At 23.7% G+C, this 20,307-nt stretch overlaps 6 protein-coding genes across 6 annotated transcripts; 2 read left to right on the top strand and 4 right to left on the bottom strand.

Annotated features, from left to right (window-relative positions):
• Positions 1-365: 365 nt before the first annotated feature.
• On the top strand, positions 366-4,121 carry SRAE_X000092700 (Phosphatidylinositol 4,5-bisphosphate 3-kinase catalytic subunit alpha; the record flags this gene model as incomplete). The annotated part of the gene is made up of 3 exons (XM_024645330.1): positions 366-372; positions 419-893; positions 974-4,121. The coding sequence occupies 3 exons, from the start codon at positions 366-368 to the stop codon at positions 4,119-4,121; spliced, it is 3,630 nt and encodes a 1,209-aa protein (XP_024510799.1).
• Positions 4,122-7,574: 3,453 nt separating this feature from the next.
• On the bottom strand, positions 7,575-10,736 carry SRAE_X000092600 (IP03705p; the record flags this gene model as incomplete). Its single annotated transcript, XM_024645328.1, has 8 exons — positions 7,575-7,856; positions 7,914-8,095; positions 8,150-8,570; positions 8,795-8,911; positions 8,975-9,677; positions 9,728-10,023; positions 10,089-10,559; positions 10,602-10,736. The coding sequence occupies 8 exons, from the start codon at positions 10,734-10,736 to the stop codon at positions 7,575-7,577; spliced, it is 2,607 nt and encodes an 868-aa protein (XP_024510798.1).
• A 1,515-nt stretch (positions 10,737-12,251) lies between these two features.
• SRAE_X000092500 (Cathepsin D) lies at positions 12,252-13,655 on the top strand (the record flags this gene model as incomplete). Its single annotated transcript, XM_024645327.1, has 2 exons — positions 12,252-12,304; positions 12,368-13,655. The coding sequence occupies 2 exons, from the start codon at positions 12,252-12,254 to the stop codon at positions 13,653-13,655; spliced, it is 1,341 nt and encodes a 446-aa protein (XP_024510797.1).
• Positions 13,656-13,741: 86 nt separating this feature from the next.
• SRAE_X000092400 (Hypothetical protein) lies at positions 13,742-14,913 on the bottom strand (the record flags this gene model as incomplete). The annotated part of the gene is made up of 4 exons (XM_024645326.1): positions 13,742-13,978; positions 14,040-14,430; positions 14,475-14,792; positions 14,855-14,913. 4 exons carry the CDS (start codon positions 14,911-14,913, stop codon positions 13,742-13,744), a joined length of 1,005 nt encoding a protein of 334 aa, XP_024510796.1.
• Positions 14,914-15,112: 199 nt separating this feature from the next.
• On the bottom strand, positions 15,113-16,382 carry SRAE_X000092300 (KiSS-1 receptor; the record flags this gene model as incomplete). Its single annotated transcript, XM_024645325.1, has 3 exons — positions 15,113-15,955; positions 16,004-16,122; positions 16,166-16,382. The coding sequence occupies 3 exons, from the start codon at positions 16,380-16,382 to the stop codon at positions 15,113-15,115; spliced, it is 1,179 nt and encodes a 392-aa protein (XP_024510795.1).
• A 331-nt stretch (positions 16,383-16,713) lies between these two features.
• On the bottom strand, positions 16,714-19,758 carry SRAE_X000092200 (Protein kinase C gamma type; the record flags this gene model as incomplete). Its single annotated transcript, XM_024645324.1, has 7 exons — positions 16,714-16,866; positions 16,973-17,047; positions 17,114-18,115; positions 18,162-18,970; positions 19,091-19,294; positions 19,560-19,631; positions 19,695-19,758. 7 exons carry the CDS (start codon positions 19,756-19,758, stop codon positions 16,714-16,716), a joined length of 2,379 nt encoding a protein of 792 aa, XP_024510794.1.
• Positions 19,759-20,307: the final 549 nt, after the last annotated feature.

Raw genomic sequence — 20,307 nt, 5'->3', positions numbered from 1 at the left:
CTATTCCTTTACACTTTTTATATTTAAATATATATATATATATAAATTAAATTATATGAATGGTTTATATAAAAAAAAGAATTATATAAACTTTATTGATATTTATATTAAATTAGAAAGAATAAATTATATAATTTAACTTTTTTTCCTTTAAATTATTTATATTTAACTAAATTTTTTTAGGTGATAGAAAAAAAAATTATATATTATATTCTACTGATTTTTTGATAAGACTAAAATAATTTATTTTTGTCAAAGTCCCAAAACGAAAAATAGTACGCACTATCATAGCTATTTTCATAAACAAACAACTTTTTTTTTTTTTTAAATTAACACAATTAATAATTTCCTTTAATTAAAAAGATATGAATAGTAAGGATTATTAATTTTTTTTTTATTATTTATAATTTATTTATAGTACCTACATCAACAAATAAACATGTTCATATACAAGAACCTCCTGATCCATTTAAATCAAAAAAACGGCACGAAGAACATAAACGGAAAGCAAATGATGCAAAATATCCAAGTCACAAAAATGTTGAAAGAAATGTCAACTATTATCAAAGATTTAATAAAAAATCTGAAACCAGAGATTTTTATAATGATATAAAAAATAAAACATTATATGATAATGTCAAAGAAATGCTAGAAATGTTAAACTCTGATTACAAAATGAGTGATTACGTAAATTTAATAGGAAAATATGCCTTAAAAAACAATGTTTGGAAAAACTTTGTTAAATATTCTAAGATAAAAGAATTTTCATTAACAGATCGTGAGTATGTTGAATTTGATATACTATTACCGGATGGATTTTTAATAACAATTAACATATCAGCTAGAGCAACTTTAGAACAACTAAAAAAAGAAGTATTTTATCAAGCAAACAAGTAAGTATAATTTTAAAAATATATTTTAAAACAAATAAAATAACTATATATTTACAATTTTTTTTTATAAACAATTTTAGATTTATATTTAATAAAAATTTATTACCAATACAAAATTATCTTTTTGCAATGATTGCTGCAAATGGTAGTAAAGAAAATATTTATGATGAAAGTTGTCAATTATTTGTATATAAATTAAAATCACCTCTTCTAGTTCTTCATCAACCAAGTGAAAATGTTGTTGAAAAAAAATTAGAACAAGATATTGGAGTAGCAATTGGATTTCCAATAGATGAATTAGATCAAAAAATTTCATATGAAGCAAAATTATTTAGAGTTTCATTATTTGAATTTTGTGTTCAAACAATAAGTGAAAGATGTTGTAGTGGAAATGGACATTATGCTTTTTTTGAAGATAATATTCTTGAATTAGAATATAAATTAACACCCAAAATTCAAAATAAATTAGATGAAAAAAATATGTTAACTAGAGTTTATTATAGATCATATGAAGATGAAAAAAATGAATTAGATACAAAATGCACATGTATAGATATTTATAATGTTATATCAAAAGATAAAGAAACTGGTGTTGTAAGTATTATGACAATCCAAAATTTAATTGAATATTCATTGAATCAATTAAAAAATATGGGTATTAATATAAAAGAAGAAGAAAAAGATTTTGTATTACAAATAGTTGGTAAAAAAATTTATTTAACTAAAGAAAATATACCATTAACATCATTTGAATATATACGTTCTTCTTTTGATAATGATAATATTCCATTATTAATTATGTGTAGAAAAAATTTAATTTATAATAATTTACCACCATATGTTAATATGCATGTACCATATTATGTAAGAGGAAATAGAAAACAAAAAGAAATAACACATCTTCATCTTCATGAAGATCATGGTGATATACAATATTTGTGGGAATTTGAAGATGATTTTAAATTTGAATTAGATACAGCAGGAAATGTTTCTGTTTATGATAGTGAACAAAAAATATTTGTTAGAGTTGCATTAACAGTTGGTAGACATATTTTAGCACAAAAAGATTCAACACATAAATCAATTAATGATCCTAGATGGAGAGGATATAAAATGAATTTAGGATATTATATGAAAGATATACCACCAGCAGCACAATTATCATTTGCCTTAGTAAGTACAGTTAAAAAAAAAAATGGTAAATCAGAAAATGAAGTATTAGGATGGTGTAATTTACGTTTATTTGATTATAAACATAGACTTATTCAAGGAAGAAAAACATTATATTTACATAATCCTGGTCCACAAGTAGAAGATAATTATATTAATCCTAGTGGTCCTGAAAGTATGAATATACAAAAAGGTTCACATTCACGTATTGTTGTATATTTTAAAGATTATTCTGTTAAAAATAGAAAAATTCATATAAAATATCCTGAAATGAGTAAAATAAAACAATATGCTAGTATAATTAAAAATAATCCAAGAATTAGTGATGAGGATAAAGCAATTGATCCAAATTTTGTTAAATCTGAAGATGTTAAAAAATTAAAAAAATATTTAAAATATTTGGATGGTACACAATTAAGTGAAGATGATCAATATTATTTATGGAAACATCGAGAATATATATGTACACATTTACCAAATCTTCTTGTAGTTATAAGTGATTGTAAAAGAATATGGAAATCAAGAGAACATGTCGCACAATTTTATGAATTACTTACACGTTGGGGTAATATAAGTGTTGAAGCAGCAATTGAATTACTTGATAATAGGCAACGTGATTGTGAAGTAAGAAAATTTGCAGTAGATATACTTGATAAATGGTTAGATGATGAAAGATTTAAATTATTTATGATGCATTTAATACAGGGAATTAAATATGAACCATATTATGATAATCCTTTAGCTGTTATGCTTATTAGAAGAGCATTATTAAATTATCAAATAGCTCACCATTTATTTTGGTTATTAAGAGGTGAATTAGAACAAGAAATTGGTTCATCAGAATCTGTAAATGGTAAAGAATGTAGATTAACAGGTGATAATAATATAGAAGGAAAACTTACATTACCTGTTGTTAGATGTACTATAATGTTAGAATGTCTTCTTAGAGCAAATGTTCGTCATATTGGTCCTGTTATTAAACAAGTAAGAATGGTTAATGAATTATTTAAAATAAGTAATGAAATAAAAAATAATACAAGTAAAGAAAATAATACAAAATTATTACAAAGAAAATTAAAAAAAGTAATACATGAAATGGAATATGTTGAATCACCATTAAATCCAATAATATTATTAGGTGAATTATGTGTTGAAGAATGTAGAGTTTTATCTAGTGCTAAACAACCACTTAAATTAGTATGGAGTAATTGTGAACCATTAGCAAGATTATCTAAAAAAACTCACCAAATAATATTTAAAAATGGTGATGATTTAAGGCAAGATATGTTAACATTACAAGTAATGAAAATTATGGATGCATTTTGGAAATCAATGGGTTATGATTTTTGTATGAGTATTTATGAAGTACTACCAATGGGATATAATATTGGATTAATTAATGTTGTCCAAAAATGTGTTACATTATTTGAAATACAAACAAATGAAAAAAAACGTAGTATGCCTTTATCAATGGAAACAGCATGTATTAATAAATGGTTAAGAAAATATAATGATGAAACAAAACTTTATTTAGAAGCTGTTGATAAATTTACAGCTTCTTTAACTGGATATTGTGTAGCAACATATATCTTAGGTATTAAGGATCGTCACCAGGACAACATAATGGTAAGAAAAGATGGAAGAATGTTTCATATTGACTTTGGGCATATATTAGGACATACAAAAACAAAATTAGGTATTAATCGTGATAGAACACCTTTTATATTGACAAATCATTTTTTATTTGTAATAACAAAAGGTCGTTGTCAATTTAAAAATGATCATGATATAATTAAATTTAGAGAAAATTGTAGAAAAGCATTTCTTATACTTCATGATCATTCAAGATTATTTATTTCACTCTTTCGTATGATGTTATCAATGGGTTTACCGGAATGTTCAACACAAGAAGATTTAAATTATTTAAAATTATCATTAATGGCTGGTTTTGATAAGGATATAGCAGCAATTCAATTTGATAACATTTTTGATGAAGTAATAAAATCTGATCTTTCTACCAAAACCAATTGGTTTTTCCATTCAGTTAAACATATGTAATAATAATAATATAATAAAATATTTAAAATACAATAATTTAGCTACTTTTTTTTTTAAATAATATAGGATTTTTATTTAATTTGACAACGTATTATATTGTATTTAATTTAATTTAATGTAATTTATGTAAAAAACTACAAATTACAATTATAATAAATAGGATTATCATAAATTTTCTTTAAAACTTTTCATCATAATCCATTTAGATTATGCACTTCTATATTATTAATATTCATGTTCGATTTTAAAGATTGTACTTAATATTATTTCGTATAATCTGCACATTGATATTGCTCCTCCTTGGCCAAACTCGTCTGATCCTCCCAAATGTAGATTGTATAAATTAATAGAAAAGTGTCGGCGTATCATCAGTTTTACAAATTGTTTCTTAATCTACCTTTTTTTTTATCCTTTCTATCATAAAAATAATCAATTAGTTGATTTTTTTTATTAAAATAATAATATAAAGTACCATTATGATAAAATTTTACCAAACACCTTTTTTGATCGGATGATATTATATATTTCTATAAAATTATGAAAAATATTAAGCAGATTATAAAATTTTTTCCTAAACTGGTATAAATATATATTAATGTTTATGACAAGAAGGTTTATTTCAAAAGTTGCATATGACAAGATTTGTTCCATTGTAAATGCATCTTTTGAGATAGATCTTTTAGTTATTTGTTTTTTTTTTTCTTTTCACAAGCTTTATTAATTTTGTTATGTATGTATCTATGAAATTAGTATCACTAAAAAACAAGACGACTTTTGTGTCAGTACTTGCATTTACATTTTTTTTATATATTTGTAAATGCATCTCACTAGCACAAATGTTGTTTTTGTTCACCCCTATAATTTTTTTTTATATTTGTTATAATAATGCTTTTTAAAAAGTATATTGTTTGATAAATATTAGTTTTTTTTTTATTAATAATATAAAAGTTACAAGATACACAAAAACACGTTAACTGTTCAATAAACAAATTAAAAAAATATTATATTTAACTTAAATAGTGAAAAAAAAAAAATTATTGAAAACAAATTTAAAAAATTATATTAAAATGTTTTAAAATATTTTTAATTATTTTGTTACTTAACTGCTTTCAATATAACATGCTAAGTAGTGAATTTTTGTTGACAATATATCTCTAACAAATTAGAATGAAATTTTCTTTATATCAGCGTCGCACTGCAAACTTGTTCAGTGGTTTTTTTTTTTATGTCTTTTAAAGTAAAGAATATAAGAATAGAAAATTAATAATTTATAAATGAACCTCCGGATGGCAATTTGGTAAGCTGTTGATTTTTAAAACATCAACCAGCTAACTACACTGCCAGCGGGGGGATTCAAAAAAGATTTTTTTTAGTAATAAAACTTGCGATGTAACAATTAGATATTTGTACATATGTGCTATCTTATTATATGAGTGTAAAATGAAATATTGATATAAAATATAATCACAAGAACAAAGCACTAAGAGGCAGTTTAATGAGCTGTTGAATTTATAATCTTCTTCAACCAGCTAATCACACTGCCATTTAGAGCACCATTCTGATATGTGTTAAAAAATATTGTTGAAATATTTTTAGAAAAAAAAAAAATACATATGTATATATAATAAAGAAGCAAAAATATTTTTGCTTTGGTAAATGAAAATAAAAGTAGATGTCACAAGACGTACGTATACTTGTGACAATAAAATTATATAATTCTACGAATTATTTAACAACTATACACTTGATTAGAATTAAATTTTATAAATTATTAATCTTTGAACTATTTATTAATATAGATTTTTTTTAAGTAAATATTTTGTCTAAATTTGACAAATAATTTCAAACGATTCAAATCACTAGCTTGGCAGTTGAGTGAGCTGTTGAGCGTCTAAAAAATCACAACCAGCTAACCACACTGCCAGCCAGAAATTCAAGTCTTCATTAATTGTTAAAAATATATATGTATATATATATATTTATATATATATATATATGTATATGTGTACCACCATATTTGGTGCGACAAAGCATGTGCTTCAAAAACAAAAATTTTTAAAGTGAAAAATAGTTATATGGTTGTTGTTTATCATAGCAAAATAGTTATAAGGCTGGTGAAAACAATTTACCATGTATATTTATACTTAAATTTACACACATTTATGTATTGGCAAATGTGAAGTGTCAGTATTAATATAAATTGTTGTTTTGGTTTCATAATAAAAACACGCCCTTGAATCATTCATTTTCAAGAGCCTCAACAGTGTATATATTTTCATGTCCCCCACTCCATAAGAAAAAGATGTTTTTTACGTTATCTGATGGTCTTATGACATAATGTCAAATAAGAAGATAGGTTAGTTGTCTACATGCAAATAATTTTGTTAAAATCATAATAATAATGATAAGAATTAACTCGGGGAAGACAAACATGTAAAACATACATATTATTTATATTCATGCTTCATCAATAACGGAAAACACATATTATTATATAATAAATTATATATATATATATTATATATATATATATATATATATAAATATATTTATATATATATATTATATATATATATATAAACTACATTAAAAGTAAATACATATTTAAAATAATGAATTTTGAATTAAGTTTATAATAAAATAAAATAAAAATTAAAAATAGATTAAATTAAAGAAGCATTAGAAAATAAAATAAAAATTGCACAAGACTTTTTGGAATGGAGTTTTATTAAAAAAAATTATTTTTTAAATAAAAAAAAATTTAGGGTAGCTTTAGTTTACTTATCTATTTACATTATGTTATATATCTAAATAAACTCAGTCAAAATATTTTTTTAGTTTTACTAAAGTCAATTGAAGGAGAGTTAAATGAAAGAAACTAAAATAGTAACATATAAATAATGATTTATACATCATTCAACTAGAATAATAATTATAAAAACAGCTATATATGTAATCGTATTTGGGATATAATCAATTTACAAATAAAATAAGGCTAAAAAGACAAAACACATGGTATAAGCTCTCTTTTTTTTTTATTGAAAATAACAACCCCTGACTACTTATGTAGGGAGAAAGAATTTTGTTTTTTATATCTCATGTATGGGAAAAAAAATACTGGTTGGATAAGACATATGCAGTCTCACCTTGTTTTTTTTTTTTCAATAGGTTGGTAATAAAAAAAATTTTAACTCAACTAAACAATTCATTTTTTACCAAAAATAATATCTATATAGATAATGATTTTTTTAATGGATCAATGTCAAACAAAATTTACTTTTTAACAAAGCATAATTTTATGTCAAATTTATAAACAATAAAAGAGTATATTAAAAAATTTATTTTTTTTTGCGTTAGTTGAATAAATACAATAAAAAATTTAATTTAAGTATATAAAAAAATTGACTGAAATTTTGATATAAACTTAATATGATACATAAATGACTTTTTTTTTTATAATATAATTTCACATGAATTACTGGAACTATCTGTATCTCCACAAATATTGTTGTGAGCTTCAATTAAGGCTGTTGTTGTGAAAGTTGTTGGTGATGATGATGGAAAAAAACCTTCAGAAATTGTTTTTGAAGAACCATTTGATATTTTATTGATACTAAAATCATCTATACATTTAAAACAAGTTGAAGAAATATTTTCAGTGCTACCAATTGAATTTAAGTTATGCCTACGTCTTCGTGTCAAAACATTTTGACATTCACGAATTTTATCTTCTTTCTATATTAAAAATAATATTTTAAAAAAAATAAATAAATATTAAAATAAAATACTTACAATATGTATTTGACGTCTTAAATCTAAATTTTCTTTTAATATAGATTCAAAAAATTTTTGTTCAGGGAAACTTCCTTTAATAGATAAAAAATCATGTTCATCATGGTCTGCCGGTGTTCGACAAACATATTGTATTTTTGGAATAAAAACTAACCCTAAGCTGATAAAAGTACAAAGAAGGACTATAAATATATAATTTTAATATTATGATTAATAATTTAAAAAAATAAACACACCTGTTACACTAATAAAAGCAAAATTTGCATTTGGTTGAGTTCTAATAAGAAGGCATACAACAGGACCAGTAACCAATGATAAAATTGCCACATTATATATAGCCATTCCAGCAAAACGTGAATCATTAACATATCTAAGTTTTAAATTTCTTGATTCATATGCCATAAAAAGACCAAATACAAGTAACAAACATTTATAGCTTAAAATTAAAGCTATCCAAATTTCATGATATTTTGATTGACATAATTCTAATACAGGTTGATATTTTATATCTTCTCTTTTTCCTTCTTCAGAAATTTCTAAATGAAAATATTGTTCATATCTTTGTAATGGATCTATGAATATCCATATAAGTAAAAGAACAAAATCAATAAAAACAAATGTTGCTACAATTGATTGAAATTTGAAACTTGGAATAGGCTGAAATCATAATAGTTAATTATGTAAAAATAAATAATCAAAAAAAGAAAAAGAATCATGCAAAATTATAACAATTCAAAAAATAAAAAGAAATATTATCCATGCTGGAATAAACTTATAATCACATAAATTATGATATTATTTTAAAAAAAAACATATGGTTTTAAAAAGAAAAATTTTTAAAAAAAAAAGCAAAAAAATTTAACATAAAACAAGTATAAAACCTGATTAAGCTGATTTTGCTTTCTTTGTATCAAGCTGGTATGAGTAGATATTTTTCTCACAGTTGTATGGAGCATTGATGTTATCAATAGACGAATGTTAGACCAAGGCCAATTTGCCTAAGGTATAATATATAATATTTATGTATATAAAAAAAATTTTATACTATATTTTAAACTTACTTCACTTTTATCATCATCATTTAAAACAATTTTTTGATTTTCATTAACTCCCATTCTATGAACAACCCATACTTTAGCAAACATACTACCATATGCAAAAGAAAAACCAATCATTAACATTGTTACTTTGGCATAACAAAGTGAAGGAAAAAAATCATTTGGTATATTAATAATTCCTGAAGGTAAACCCATTAATAATAAACTTCCGGCAGATAAAATACAACCAAATATAAGGAGATCATTACATTTTGGTTGTGATTGTATTATTATACTACGATTAATATATTCTTTGTTAAAAATAAATAAAAATACTGATAATGCTATTGCTGCTATAGCAATAAGACATACAATTGCGTATAAAAAAAAGTTAACCTTTAATAGATGTCTTTTAATAATTGTTGAGTCAGCAGGAGGACCTTTACCGTACCATTTTTCATTATCAAACCATTCAAGATGATTGTTAGTGATATCATAATAACCTGTTATAACGTATTTTCCATTTTGCATTTGTTCTATTTGTGTTCTAGCTATACGATCACCAGCTTCAGAAAACATTACTTTTCCTGATACTCCCTGAAATTGTGTATTTTTAACACAGTCAAAAATTTGGCCAGCAACAATTGTATTATTATATGTAAATTCTTCAATTGGTGTTGAATCACCAATATTATTTAATGTACAATTAAGTGCTAAAGCAAGAGCCCTACAAATATTAATTATAATATTGTTTTTTTTTTTCTTAAATAAGCCTACCAAACAGCATCATAAGCAAGTGGTGCTTCAGGGTATCCTCCAGTTTCAGCAGGATTTGTATTTAGTTCTTTCTTTAATCTATGTAGAAATTTAGTCCCTGTTATTCCACTTATTGCTTTTTTGTTGTCTTTTCGTAACATAATACTTTCAGTTGTGAAATGATATTGGGCAGCTTCTTCCATTTGTTTGGCAGTACAATTTAATTGTTCTTCTCGAACTGGTAGATACCATGTATCAGCATACCAGCCAATTAGAAACCAGACATATTTTCTACCATATAAACCATGTTTATAAGCCTTAATTTTTAAAAAAAAAAATTTAATTAATTAATACAGAAGGTTTTTTTTTATTTTTATTATACCTGACATAAAACACGTCTTGCTTCTGTTACATAATATAATCCTACAATAATTCTGGCATCTTGACGAACAAGAGTTTTTATTGCATCAGTTGGGTCACCATAAAAACTTTGTTTATCAACTCTAATATCTTTTTTTCTACATTCTTCTTCTAAATCTTTTGCTGTTGATGTAAAAACTTCTTCAACAGATTGTAATATTGTTATTCTTTTCCATTTAAATTTTTCAAATAATTTAATTCTTGTTGGATTATGCATATTTGCTGATGGATGTGTTCTAAATAATGTTGGAAATCTTGCACGATTTGATAATGCTGGTGATGATGCTCCATATGATAAAACAACAAGATTCCATACTGGAGCAGCTTCTGCAATAACTGTTGTTACTGGACTGCAACCAGAAAGTAAAATAAGCTTAACAGGGGGATTGTATAGTAGTTCAAACAATTGTTTAGCGGCTAATCCTGGCTTGCACTAAAATTTTAATAAATTGTTTATATAATATAATTTACATACTTTACTATTATAATGATGAAGCTTAACTTCGTACCCTTTCAATATACTTTGATCATTATTAACATCTTCTAATGCTAGTTGTACAGCTGGTAAACATGCTTGCCCTCCCGGCCAACCACCAGTTCCTGCTTCCATTGGAAATACTCCACCAATATGTAATTCTTTCAAAGACTGTATTATTGGTATAAAAATAATTATTATAAATAGAATAGTAAATTTTCTTTTACACTTCGTTTGATAAAATTTATGGAAATTTGTTTGTTCACATTTATTTTTCATTTTGATATACAAAATATAACTAAAAATATGTTAATTATCATATAAAGAAACAAAAAGAGTCAAAAATAATAATAGTAAAAATGAATAAAATGATGTGTTAGAAAAAGTTATGAATAATATTAAAAATTGAAAAAAGTCTTTTATATATCTTTTTTATACTATAATTTTGAAAAGCTTTATGTACTTATAAAAATTTTCACACAACATTAATGTACCTATTATAAAAGAATGAAATATTATTAACTATTGTCTTACAAATCTTTTTTTTTTTTTTTTATTTTCTTTAAAGAAATAATAAAAATTTTTATAAATATTTGAAAAAAGGCTTTGTAATATTTATAAGATGTATTTGAATGAAATAAGATATATATATTCTCATTAGAAATTTTTAAACTAGATTACTTAAAACTTTACTAAATTTGGGAAACATTTTTTAAATTGGTTCCTCAAAATTAACTTTCTTCTTTTTAAATATATATAAGAAAATACATAAATAACAAAGAGTCTTGATAAATTTAAGTATAAATATATATATTAAATGATAAATGTAATTAAATTTTTATCATGATAGTTAATTAAAATTTTCACATTTGATAAAGCAATATAAAAAAAATATCTATTGGCAAATTTTAAATGAGAAAAGAATAGAAAAATTTAAAATATATATTTTGAAAAGAGAGATAAAATTATAAGATTAAATTCAAGAACTACACATTCAAAAGTAATAAATTTCTCTTTGCATAATTTTATACTTTTAAAAATGATCCAAAATTTATTTAAAAACGACCATGTCCCAAAAGAGTTTGTCATTGTATGCTAAATATATATTTTTCATTGATAAATATTATTTCTTGAATAATCAATCATTTGCCTATTATTTATAGAATATATATTATTATAAAAAAGATTTAAAAAAAAAGAAAAGATTGTTTATCATATGCCTTCCTTTTAACAATGTATCTTTTAATATTCCTAACACCATAACTATTCCAAATTATCACAAACTATTACATAGTCAATGTATTAAATTTTATGTTTAAATTTATGCCTAAATTTATGTTTAAAAAAGAAAGATAACATTAAACAAAAGTATTTTTCACTCTTGATATAAACATCTGCCATTTCATAATACATACATATATATATATATATAAATATATATTTATATATATTACACAATATATATATATATTACTATATATTATATATAATAACAAGTCGTTTACAGGGCCAAAGAATAAATCTTTTACGGCTAATAATTTTAAAATAATGTTTTATGATACTTTTAAATTAGATCCCTCCCTATTAAAACAGGGTCAATAAGAAATAGATATAAATAAGATTGTTTTATTCATTCTTATTCCATTAATCATGATGATATTTATTTTTATCATCTTAATTTCTTTATCAAATGCTTTTCAAAGGTAAGAATTATAATAATATTTTTTAATTAATAAAATGTCATAATTATTTTTTTTTTTTTTAAGAATTCCTTTAAATAAAGTTCCAACAATAAGATCTATTCTTCATTCAAAAGGTTCATGGTATCAATATGCAAAATATCGTGATTTTATTTTTCAAGATAGACTTAATTTTTTAGAAAATGAAAGAATTAATAAAGGTGAAAAATATGGAGCTGTTCATAGATTAATGGATAGTGAAGAAATTTTAAGAAATTATATGGATGCTCAATATTATGGAGAAATTTCAATTGGAACACCAGGACAAAATTTTAGTGTTATTTTTGATACTGGTAGTTCTAATCTTTGGATACCATCAAAAAAATGTCCTATTTATAATATTGCTTGTCTTCTTCATAATAAATATGATAGTTCATCGTCATCAACATATGTTACTGATGGTAGAACAATGGCTATTCAATATGGTACTGGTTCAATGAAAGGATTTCTTTCAAAAGATAAAGTTTGTATTGCTGATCTTTGTGCTGAAGATCAAACATTTGCTGAAGCTACTAGTGAACCAGGTGTTACATTTATTGCTGCTAAATTTGATGGTATTCTTGGAATGGCATATCAAAATATTGCTGTATTAGGAGTTAAGCCTGTATTTAATACATTAATTGATCAACATAAAGTTCCTCAACCAATTTTTGCTTTTTGGTTAAATCGTATTGCAGATGATAGTGATGGTGGTGAAATTACACTTGGTGGTATGGATCCAAAACATTATAAAGGTGATATAACATATGTACCAGTTTCTCGTAAAGGATATTGGCAATTTAAAATGGATGGATTTGTAGGTGATAATGAAAAAATTGCATGCAAAAATGGTTGTCAAGCTATTGCTGATACCGGAACATCACTTATTGCTGGTCCAAAAGCTCAAGTTGAAGCAATTCAAAAATTTATTGGTGCAGAACCATTAGCCCGAGGAGAATATATGGTCCCATGTGATAAAGTATCATCATTGCCAATAGTTAATATTGTCATTGGAGGACAAGCATTTGCCTTATCAGGAAAAGATTATATCTTAAATGTTACAGCAATGGGTAAGTCAATTTGTTTATCTGGATTTATGGGAATGGATCTTCCTGAACGTGTGGGTGAGTTATGGATTTTAGGAGATGTCTTTATTGGACGTTACTACACAGTATTCGATTTTGGTAAAGATCGTGTTGGTTTTGCTGTTGCAAGAAATTCATTAGGAGAAGAGACTTCTCCTGCTATTAAAGATTGTTCTGATGATAGTTGTGTAGTACCAGGAGGATGGAAATTACCAGACAAAAAAAAGATTAATTTTAAATTCACAAAATAAATCAAATTTTCCCTCTTTAAAAGTTATTCTTTTATTTGATAAAATGTCGTTAATTTTAAAATAACAATAAAATAAAATATTTTTTTTTATAAATGATTTTCTAAGCACTCAGGATGTGGTGATGGGCTTTCAATGATAATCAATGGTATATTTACATTTTGCTTCTTTGGTAAAAGATCAGGTGCTATTTGACTGATGATAGGAAATAATAATATTGCTGCTTCACGTATTGGATAAATTAACCATAGACATAGAACAGGATATAAAACACTTGCGGCAATAGGAATAATAACAAAAGTTACTTCAAAGAATATTGCAAAACACTATAATAATAAATAAAAAAAAAAATTTAATAAATAAAATAATTAAAATTTAAAAACATACTGTCATAGAAGATATTTCATAAATATATTTATATACTACAAGACATCCTGTTAATATATATCCTATAAGATAGGTAATACTTGTATAAGTTATAACATTTCGTAAAGATTTTATAATAGTATATATTGAATGGTGACATGATTTTAAATTAATTAAAGCAAAATTTGAAAAAATAATTGAAATTAAATGAAATGTTGAAAATGCAGTAATTATTCGAAAAATTTTTTGTGTTGATTGTCCTTCATTAACCAACGTACATTGCTCCAATGGTGAAGGATTATATGGATTGTCATTAACTGTTGTAGCTAAAGTTAAAATTAATGATATAATAATTGGTATAGTTTGAGTAAGAGAACATGCATTTGACCAATGTATACGACGATAACTTATTCTAAAAAAAAACATTTATAAAAGATAATATAACTAAGTACAAACTTCTTTGATACAATTGTCATAAAGCTAACAACAAAACTAAATATAGAAACTTGAAAATATGTAAAAATAAGTGGAAATTCATGTAATTTGCATGCTAAGTTACTTGAAAAAGTAATATCTGGAAAATGAATTGTATAAAGAAAAAAACCATTTCTTGCTATAATCATAACAGCTAAAACGCCATTATTTAATGCCAACGCTGCAATACATCTTCGTAATCCTGATGATATTGGAAGAGCAAAATATGTTACGGCAGTTATAAAACAATTGAAAAAAACAGATATTAAACAAACAATTAATTCTGATATTGTTATAATCCTAATAAATTATTATATATATTAAAAAAAAAAAAAAAGTTATTAAATATTTTATAAATTTACCATGTAGTTGGAAAAATTGCAGTTATTGTAGGTGATATTGTAGTGTAATGTTCTGTCATATTTAAAATATTTAAATAGTTGTATATCATTATAAGAAAAATTTTAAATATAAATCAAATTATGGAATGTCAACAATTAGTTGTTGTTATTGTATAAAATGAAAAATAGAGTTTGTAATGCCGGATGTTCTAACAACTGCATGCTTATTATGTATATCTCTACATATATACATATATTTATATTTAATTTTTATCAAAACTATCTAGATGAAGTACATGATGGTCGGTTTCTTGAGTTTGCATTTAAATTTATACTTCGGTCTTTACTTACATCAAAAATGCTTATATCATTCAATTGTGAAATACACCATTTTGTTGGGGACAATCGTCCTATTTTTAAAATATAAACAACTATTTTAATAAAACCTTTTCTATAACTTTCTGATATCAAAGCATATAATATAGGATTTAAACAAGAATTTGCGTATGCTAAAATTTGTGCTCCAACAGTACATATTGTAGCATTTTTTCCCCATAATTGTGTAATAGTATTTGGATAAACAATTCCCGAAAGTATTAAAACAATATTAAATGGTAACCAACAAAAAGCCCATATAATAACAACTATTAAAATTAGCTTTGTTGCTTTTTTTTTAGATTTATAATTTTCATAATTTATTTTTACTTTAATAATACCATTTTTATGTCTTAGAAGCTTTCCAGAAAACCGTTTTGAAGAATGCCAAAGTCTTCTTAACATATAAAAATATAAAATACATGTTATTATAAGTGGAATTAAATAACCAAAAATATTAAAAGAAAAATAATAAATTCGTGTTTCAATTAATGATGCTGTACCATAAGCAATTCTTTCCATAGCACATGTACTTCTATTTTCAAATATAAAATTATAATGATATATTCCATGCCCTGAAGCAATATGAATTTGTGATATTAAAATTATTGAATATATTATTATTAATGTTAATAAAGCATTTCTTGAATTTCTAATTGAAATTGATCGAATTGGATAACATACAGCTAAATATCTATCAACAGCCATTAATGTCAATGTCCATACAGAAGAGTAAGCAGATGTGTGCTAAAAAAAAATATTAAAAATTATTATATTATTTTAATTTATTGTTACCTGAAGGTAATAAACTAATTTACATATCCATATAGGAAGTATCCATATTTGGGATATATATGTAATAGTTGTAATAGGAACACAAAATATTAAAAACATTAAATCAGAAAATGCTAAACCTTTAAAAAAAAATAAAATAAAATTAATATAGAATTAACTTACCAATAATAAGAGTATTTGTACTATTTCTCATTTTTTTTTCACATGCAATAAATATTACACACAAATTACCAAATAATCCAATAATAATTATGAGTGAAAATAAAACAACAACACAATACATAATATATTTTTCATGATTTTTTTGTGATTCAAATGGTTCAATAAATTTAGTATAAAATTCAAAATTTAAAGCATCATTTTTAGTAAAATTATCCATACTTATTTTAAGAAATATTTAAAATGGTAAAATTTTGTGTAATTTTGAGATATAAGTAATTTGATAAAGTATAACATAAATTTTTTATCCTTTCTGAATACTTTGTAGATATTATTTTTTCTAAATATTTTATTTTGATAATATAAAGATATGGGTTACTAATATATATGTATAAATATATTATAAATAAAAATAATTTCCAAAAAAAAATTTTTTTAATAAAAATAAAAAAAAAATTTATTTATAATTTTTGTATTGTAAAATAATTTTACTGCAATATAAAACATTTATTAATAACTAAAATGAATGAAAAAAAAAAAAAAATTAAAGTTTAATGTATTGCTGTATAATCTGGATTAATAAAAGTAAAGCCTTCAAATTCTGTTTGATCTAAATTCATAAGGAATAATCTATCAACAGGTGTTAATTTTGGTTTTTCATGAGTAAACTCAGCATCAAAATTAGAGACATCATCAGGCCCCTTCTAAAATAAATAAAATTTATAATAGTTGACTTGTTTCAAATGAAAAGATAGGATTACGATATGTAAAATCTTGAAATTCTTTTCCTGTCATTTTGTCAATGATAACCCAATTAGGTTCCGTTAAAGCAACACCATTTTGTGAGATTAAAGGATTTATACATGCAGTTGAAGGCGTATATGTCTACACACAATAAATAATGATATATTAAGACAACACATCACAAAAAAAAAAATACTTAAAACTTACCAACTTTGGTTTATAAGGAGGTTGTACTTGACGATTCTCAATTTTTAACCAATCTATCCTTCTAAAAAATGCATGATCTTTTATCTCATTTGTTTCATTTTCACATGAACCTAATCTTTTTTCTGGGGATTTTTGAAGTAATGCTTTACACATTGAGACAGATTCTCTTGACATACATTTGGGATAACTAACACTATGTTCAGTTATAGCAGTAAATAATTCATCTTCATCTTCTCCATCAAATGGTGGTTGACCGGCAAGCATTTCAAAAAGAAGAACACCATAAGCCCACCAATCTACAGATTTACCATAAGGTTGATATAATATAATTTCTGGAGCAATATAATCAGGTGTTCCACAAAAAGTTTTTGTCATTCGGTCTCCAAAAATACCTTCTTTGCACATACCAAAATCAGTAATTTTTATATGCCCATCTTTTTCAAGCATAACATTATCTAATTTTAAATCACGATATATTATTCCATGACTATGAAGGTAAAAAAGTCCACATGCTATTTCGGCAGCATAAAAACATGCAACAGGTTCTTTAAATTTTCCTACCTGTTGAATTTGATACATTAAATCTCCACCATTTACAAATTCCATTACAAAATATAAACGATCCATAGTTTGAAAACAAGAATGAAGTGCTACTAAAAATGGAGGTTTTTCAGGAAGTGATAAAACTCTTTTTTCTGTCATTGCGCACTCAATATCATCATCTTGTATAATAACATCTTTTTTTAATATTTTTATAGCATATAATGATTTAGTAGTTTTATGTTCTCCTAAGAGAACTTTACCAAAAGATCCTTTTCCAAGAACTGTTAAATAATTAAAGTCTGTAGCTTTAATAACATCTAATGTAGTCTTATGTTGTTGTATATATATTTGTTTTTTTTCATTTTCTTTTTCTTTTAATTCTTCCATCTTTTTACGAAGTTTTTCAACTTCTTTTTCATCTTCTGATGGTATAGGAATATTATAATAATCTCCTTCTTCCTTAAAAATAATTTATTAATTATTATTAATAAAAAATAAAATTTACAGAATTTAATAATTTATACCATCCAGATGCAGGTTCATCCATTAATTCACTAATACCAAATGATAATGATCCCATAAAATCATTTCTAGATGTGCGATCCCAATCCCAAACACCTATAGAAAGACGTCTATCTTTATCAGATGCATCTAATACATAACTAAATTTTTCATCCCATTTAGGATTTAATGTTGCTCTCCATGTTTTAGTTTTTTTTTTAGTTGTTTTATTTCCATAATCAGGAATTAATTTAATTTTTACATATGGATCAGATAATCCATTTGGGTCCATTGGTATTAAATTTTTTGCTTCTTTAATATGAAGATATAAGACATTTTTTTTAATATTTATTTCAAGAAGAATACGTCCCCTTCTTTCAGTATGTTCAGTTCCACACATATTTGGGACAAATTTTACACATTTGCGATGTACATTTGAATCACAAGATTGACATTTCATACCTTGATGAAAAATGCCACAAAGTAATGATCCACAATGATCACAAAATGTTGGAGATTGGTAACTTTGAATTTTCCATTTATGAAGTTGTCTAGGATCATCAGTATCAACACCCTTATCAGCTCCAGGGCAAGCAAAATTAACAAATTCATGACATCTTTTATGAACAACTAATGTACATATTTGACATTGAAAACCTTGTTTATTTAAACCCCATAAAAAATCTTTACAATGTGAACAAAATGTGGGTTGTTTAAAAAATCTTGCTGTAAATTTATGAGATTTTACTTCATGAATATCTTTATGTCTTAAAGCACCTCTTCTAACAAATGCTTTTCCTTCAATTCTTTCAGCTAATAAAAATGAATAACATTTAGTATTACATATATAATTATATTTAGTATATATATATATATATATATATATTGTAAATAAAATTTTTTTATGTATGGTTAATAGAGAGATAAACTTACTAAAATGCTCTGAAAATTTGCGAAGTGCTAAGGATGGTTCAATAATATCTAAACATGAATCATTATATTTTTCTTCATTTTTATTGATTAATGAAGAATTTAATTGTATATCATTACTATTTCTATTAGTTAAAAGTGAATGATATCCTGTATCGGATGATGGTACATTAGAAGGAGAATTAGATGAAGCCATAGTTATAATAACTAAAATAATATATAAAACTAAATAAAATATATAACAAAATTGTCATTATACTAAAACTCTTTGATAAGTACTATACTTTGCATACTAAAACAATTGATAGATTTCTAACTACTATGTAATCTAACCAACATAAAAGCTTAACGGAAGTGTGATGTTTGAAATGGAATGATTCAAAATAACATTTCTTCTTCATTTTATTGTACTCAAGTAAGTACCCTTAGGAATAATTGAATCATCTCTCTTTAACCATAACTTTTAACGTACCTAATTTAGGTCTTATTTCATCAACAATAGCAGCTCCTAAGAAAGGCGTTGATGATAAGGCTCTCTCTTCATCTTTAAAGATATAAAAAAAAAGAAGAAAATATATAAAATATAATTAATAATAAGAAAACTTACAAATTGTAGGATTTGTTAATAAACGAATTACAGTATTATGTCTTCTTGTTCTTTTTATACTCATACCTAAAAAAAGAAAAATAAAATATAAAACAATTTTTTTTTATTATATGATTTAAATTTTATCGATAATCTAATATTTTTTTTTATTTTCAACTTCTATATTTAAAATTATATACTACTTCACAGATCATGGTAATATATTTTAAAATGTCTTTCCGGCAAAGCATCTTAAAATATTTTTACATAATATTTTATGAAAGGGATATATACACAATAAGAAATTTAAAACGCAAAAGAATATATTATTATTTCATAAATAGGATTTTATTTAATACTAAAAATATCCAAGTTTTTATGTTTAATAATAAAATTTACTAAAAGTTTACTCTCATTTGTGAGGATATTTAAAATGACTAACCTTGGTAAAGATTGAATATAAAATTAACTAACAATTATAGTAATAAAAAATTTTGTTTATTTAATTAAACTAAACAAAAATAACTAAAAACATAGTTGATTCATTTTAATTCTCATGAGAAAAATTATACCTTATATTATATCTTCTTTTTTTTTTTTAAATTAATATATATATATATTTTTATAAAAGAAA

This window comes from Strongyloides ratti (genome assembly GCF_001040885.1).
Source record: "Strongyloides ratti genome assembly S_ratti_ED321, chromosome : X".
In the NCBI taxonomy this organism is placed as follows: Eukaryota; Metazoa; Nematoda; class Chromadorea; order Rhabditida; family Strongyloididae; genus Strongyloides; species Strongyloides ratti.
Note: the sequence above shows the minus strand (reverse complement) of the source record. Positions and strands in the feature narration are given on the sequence as shown.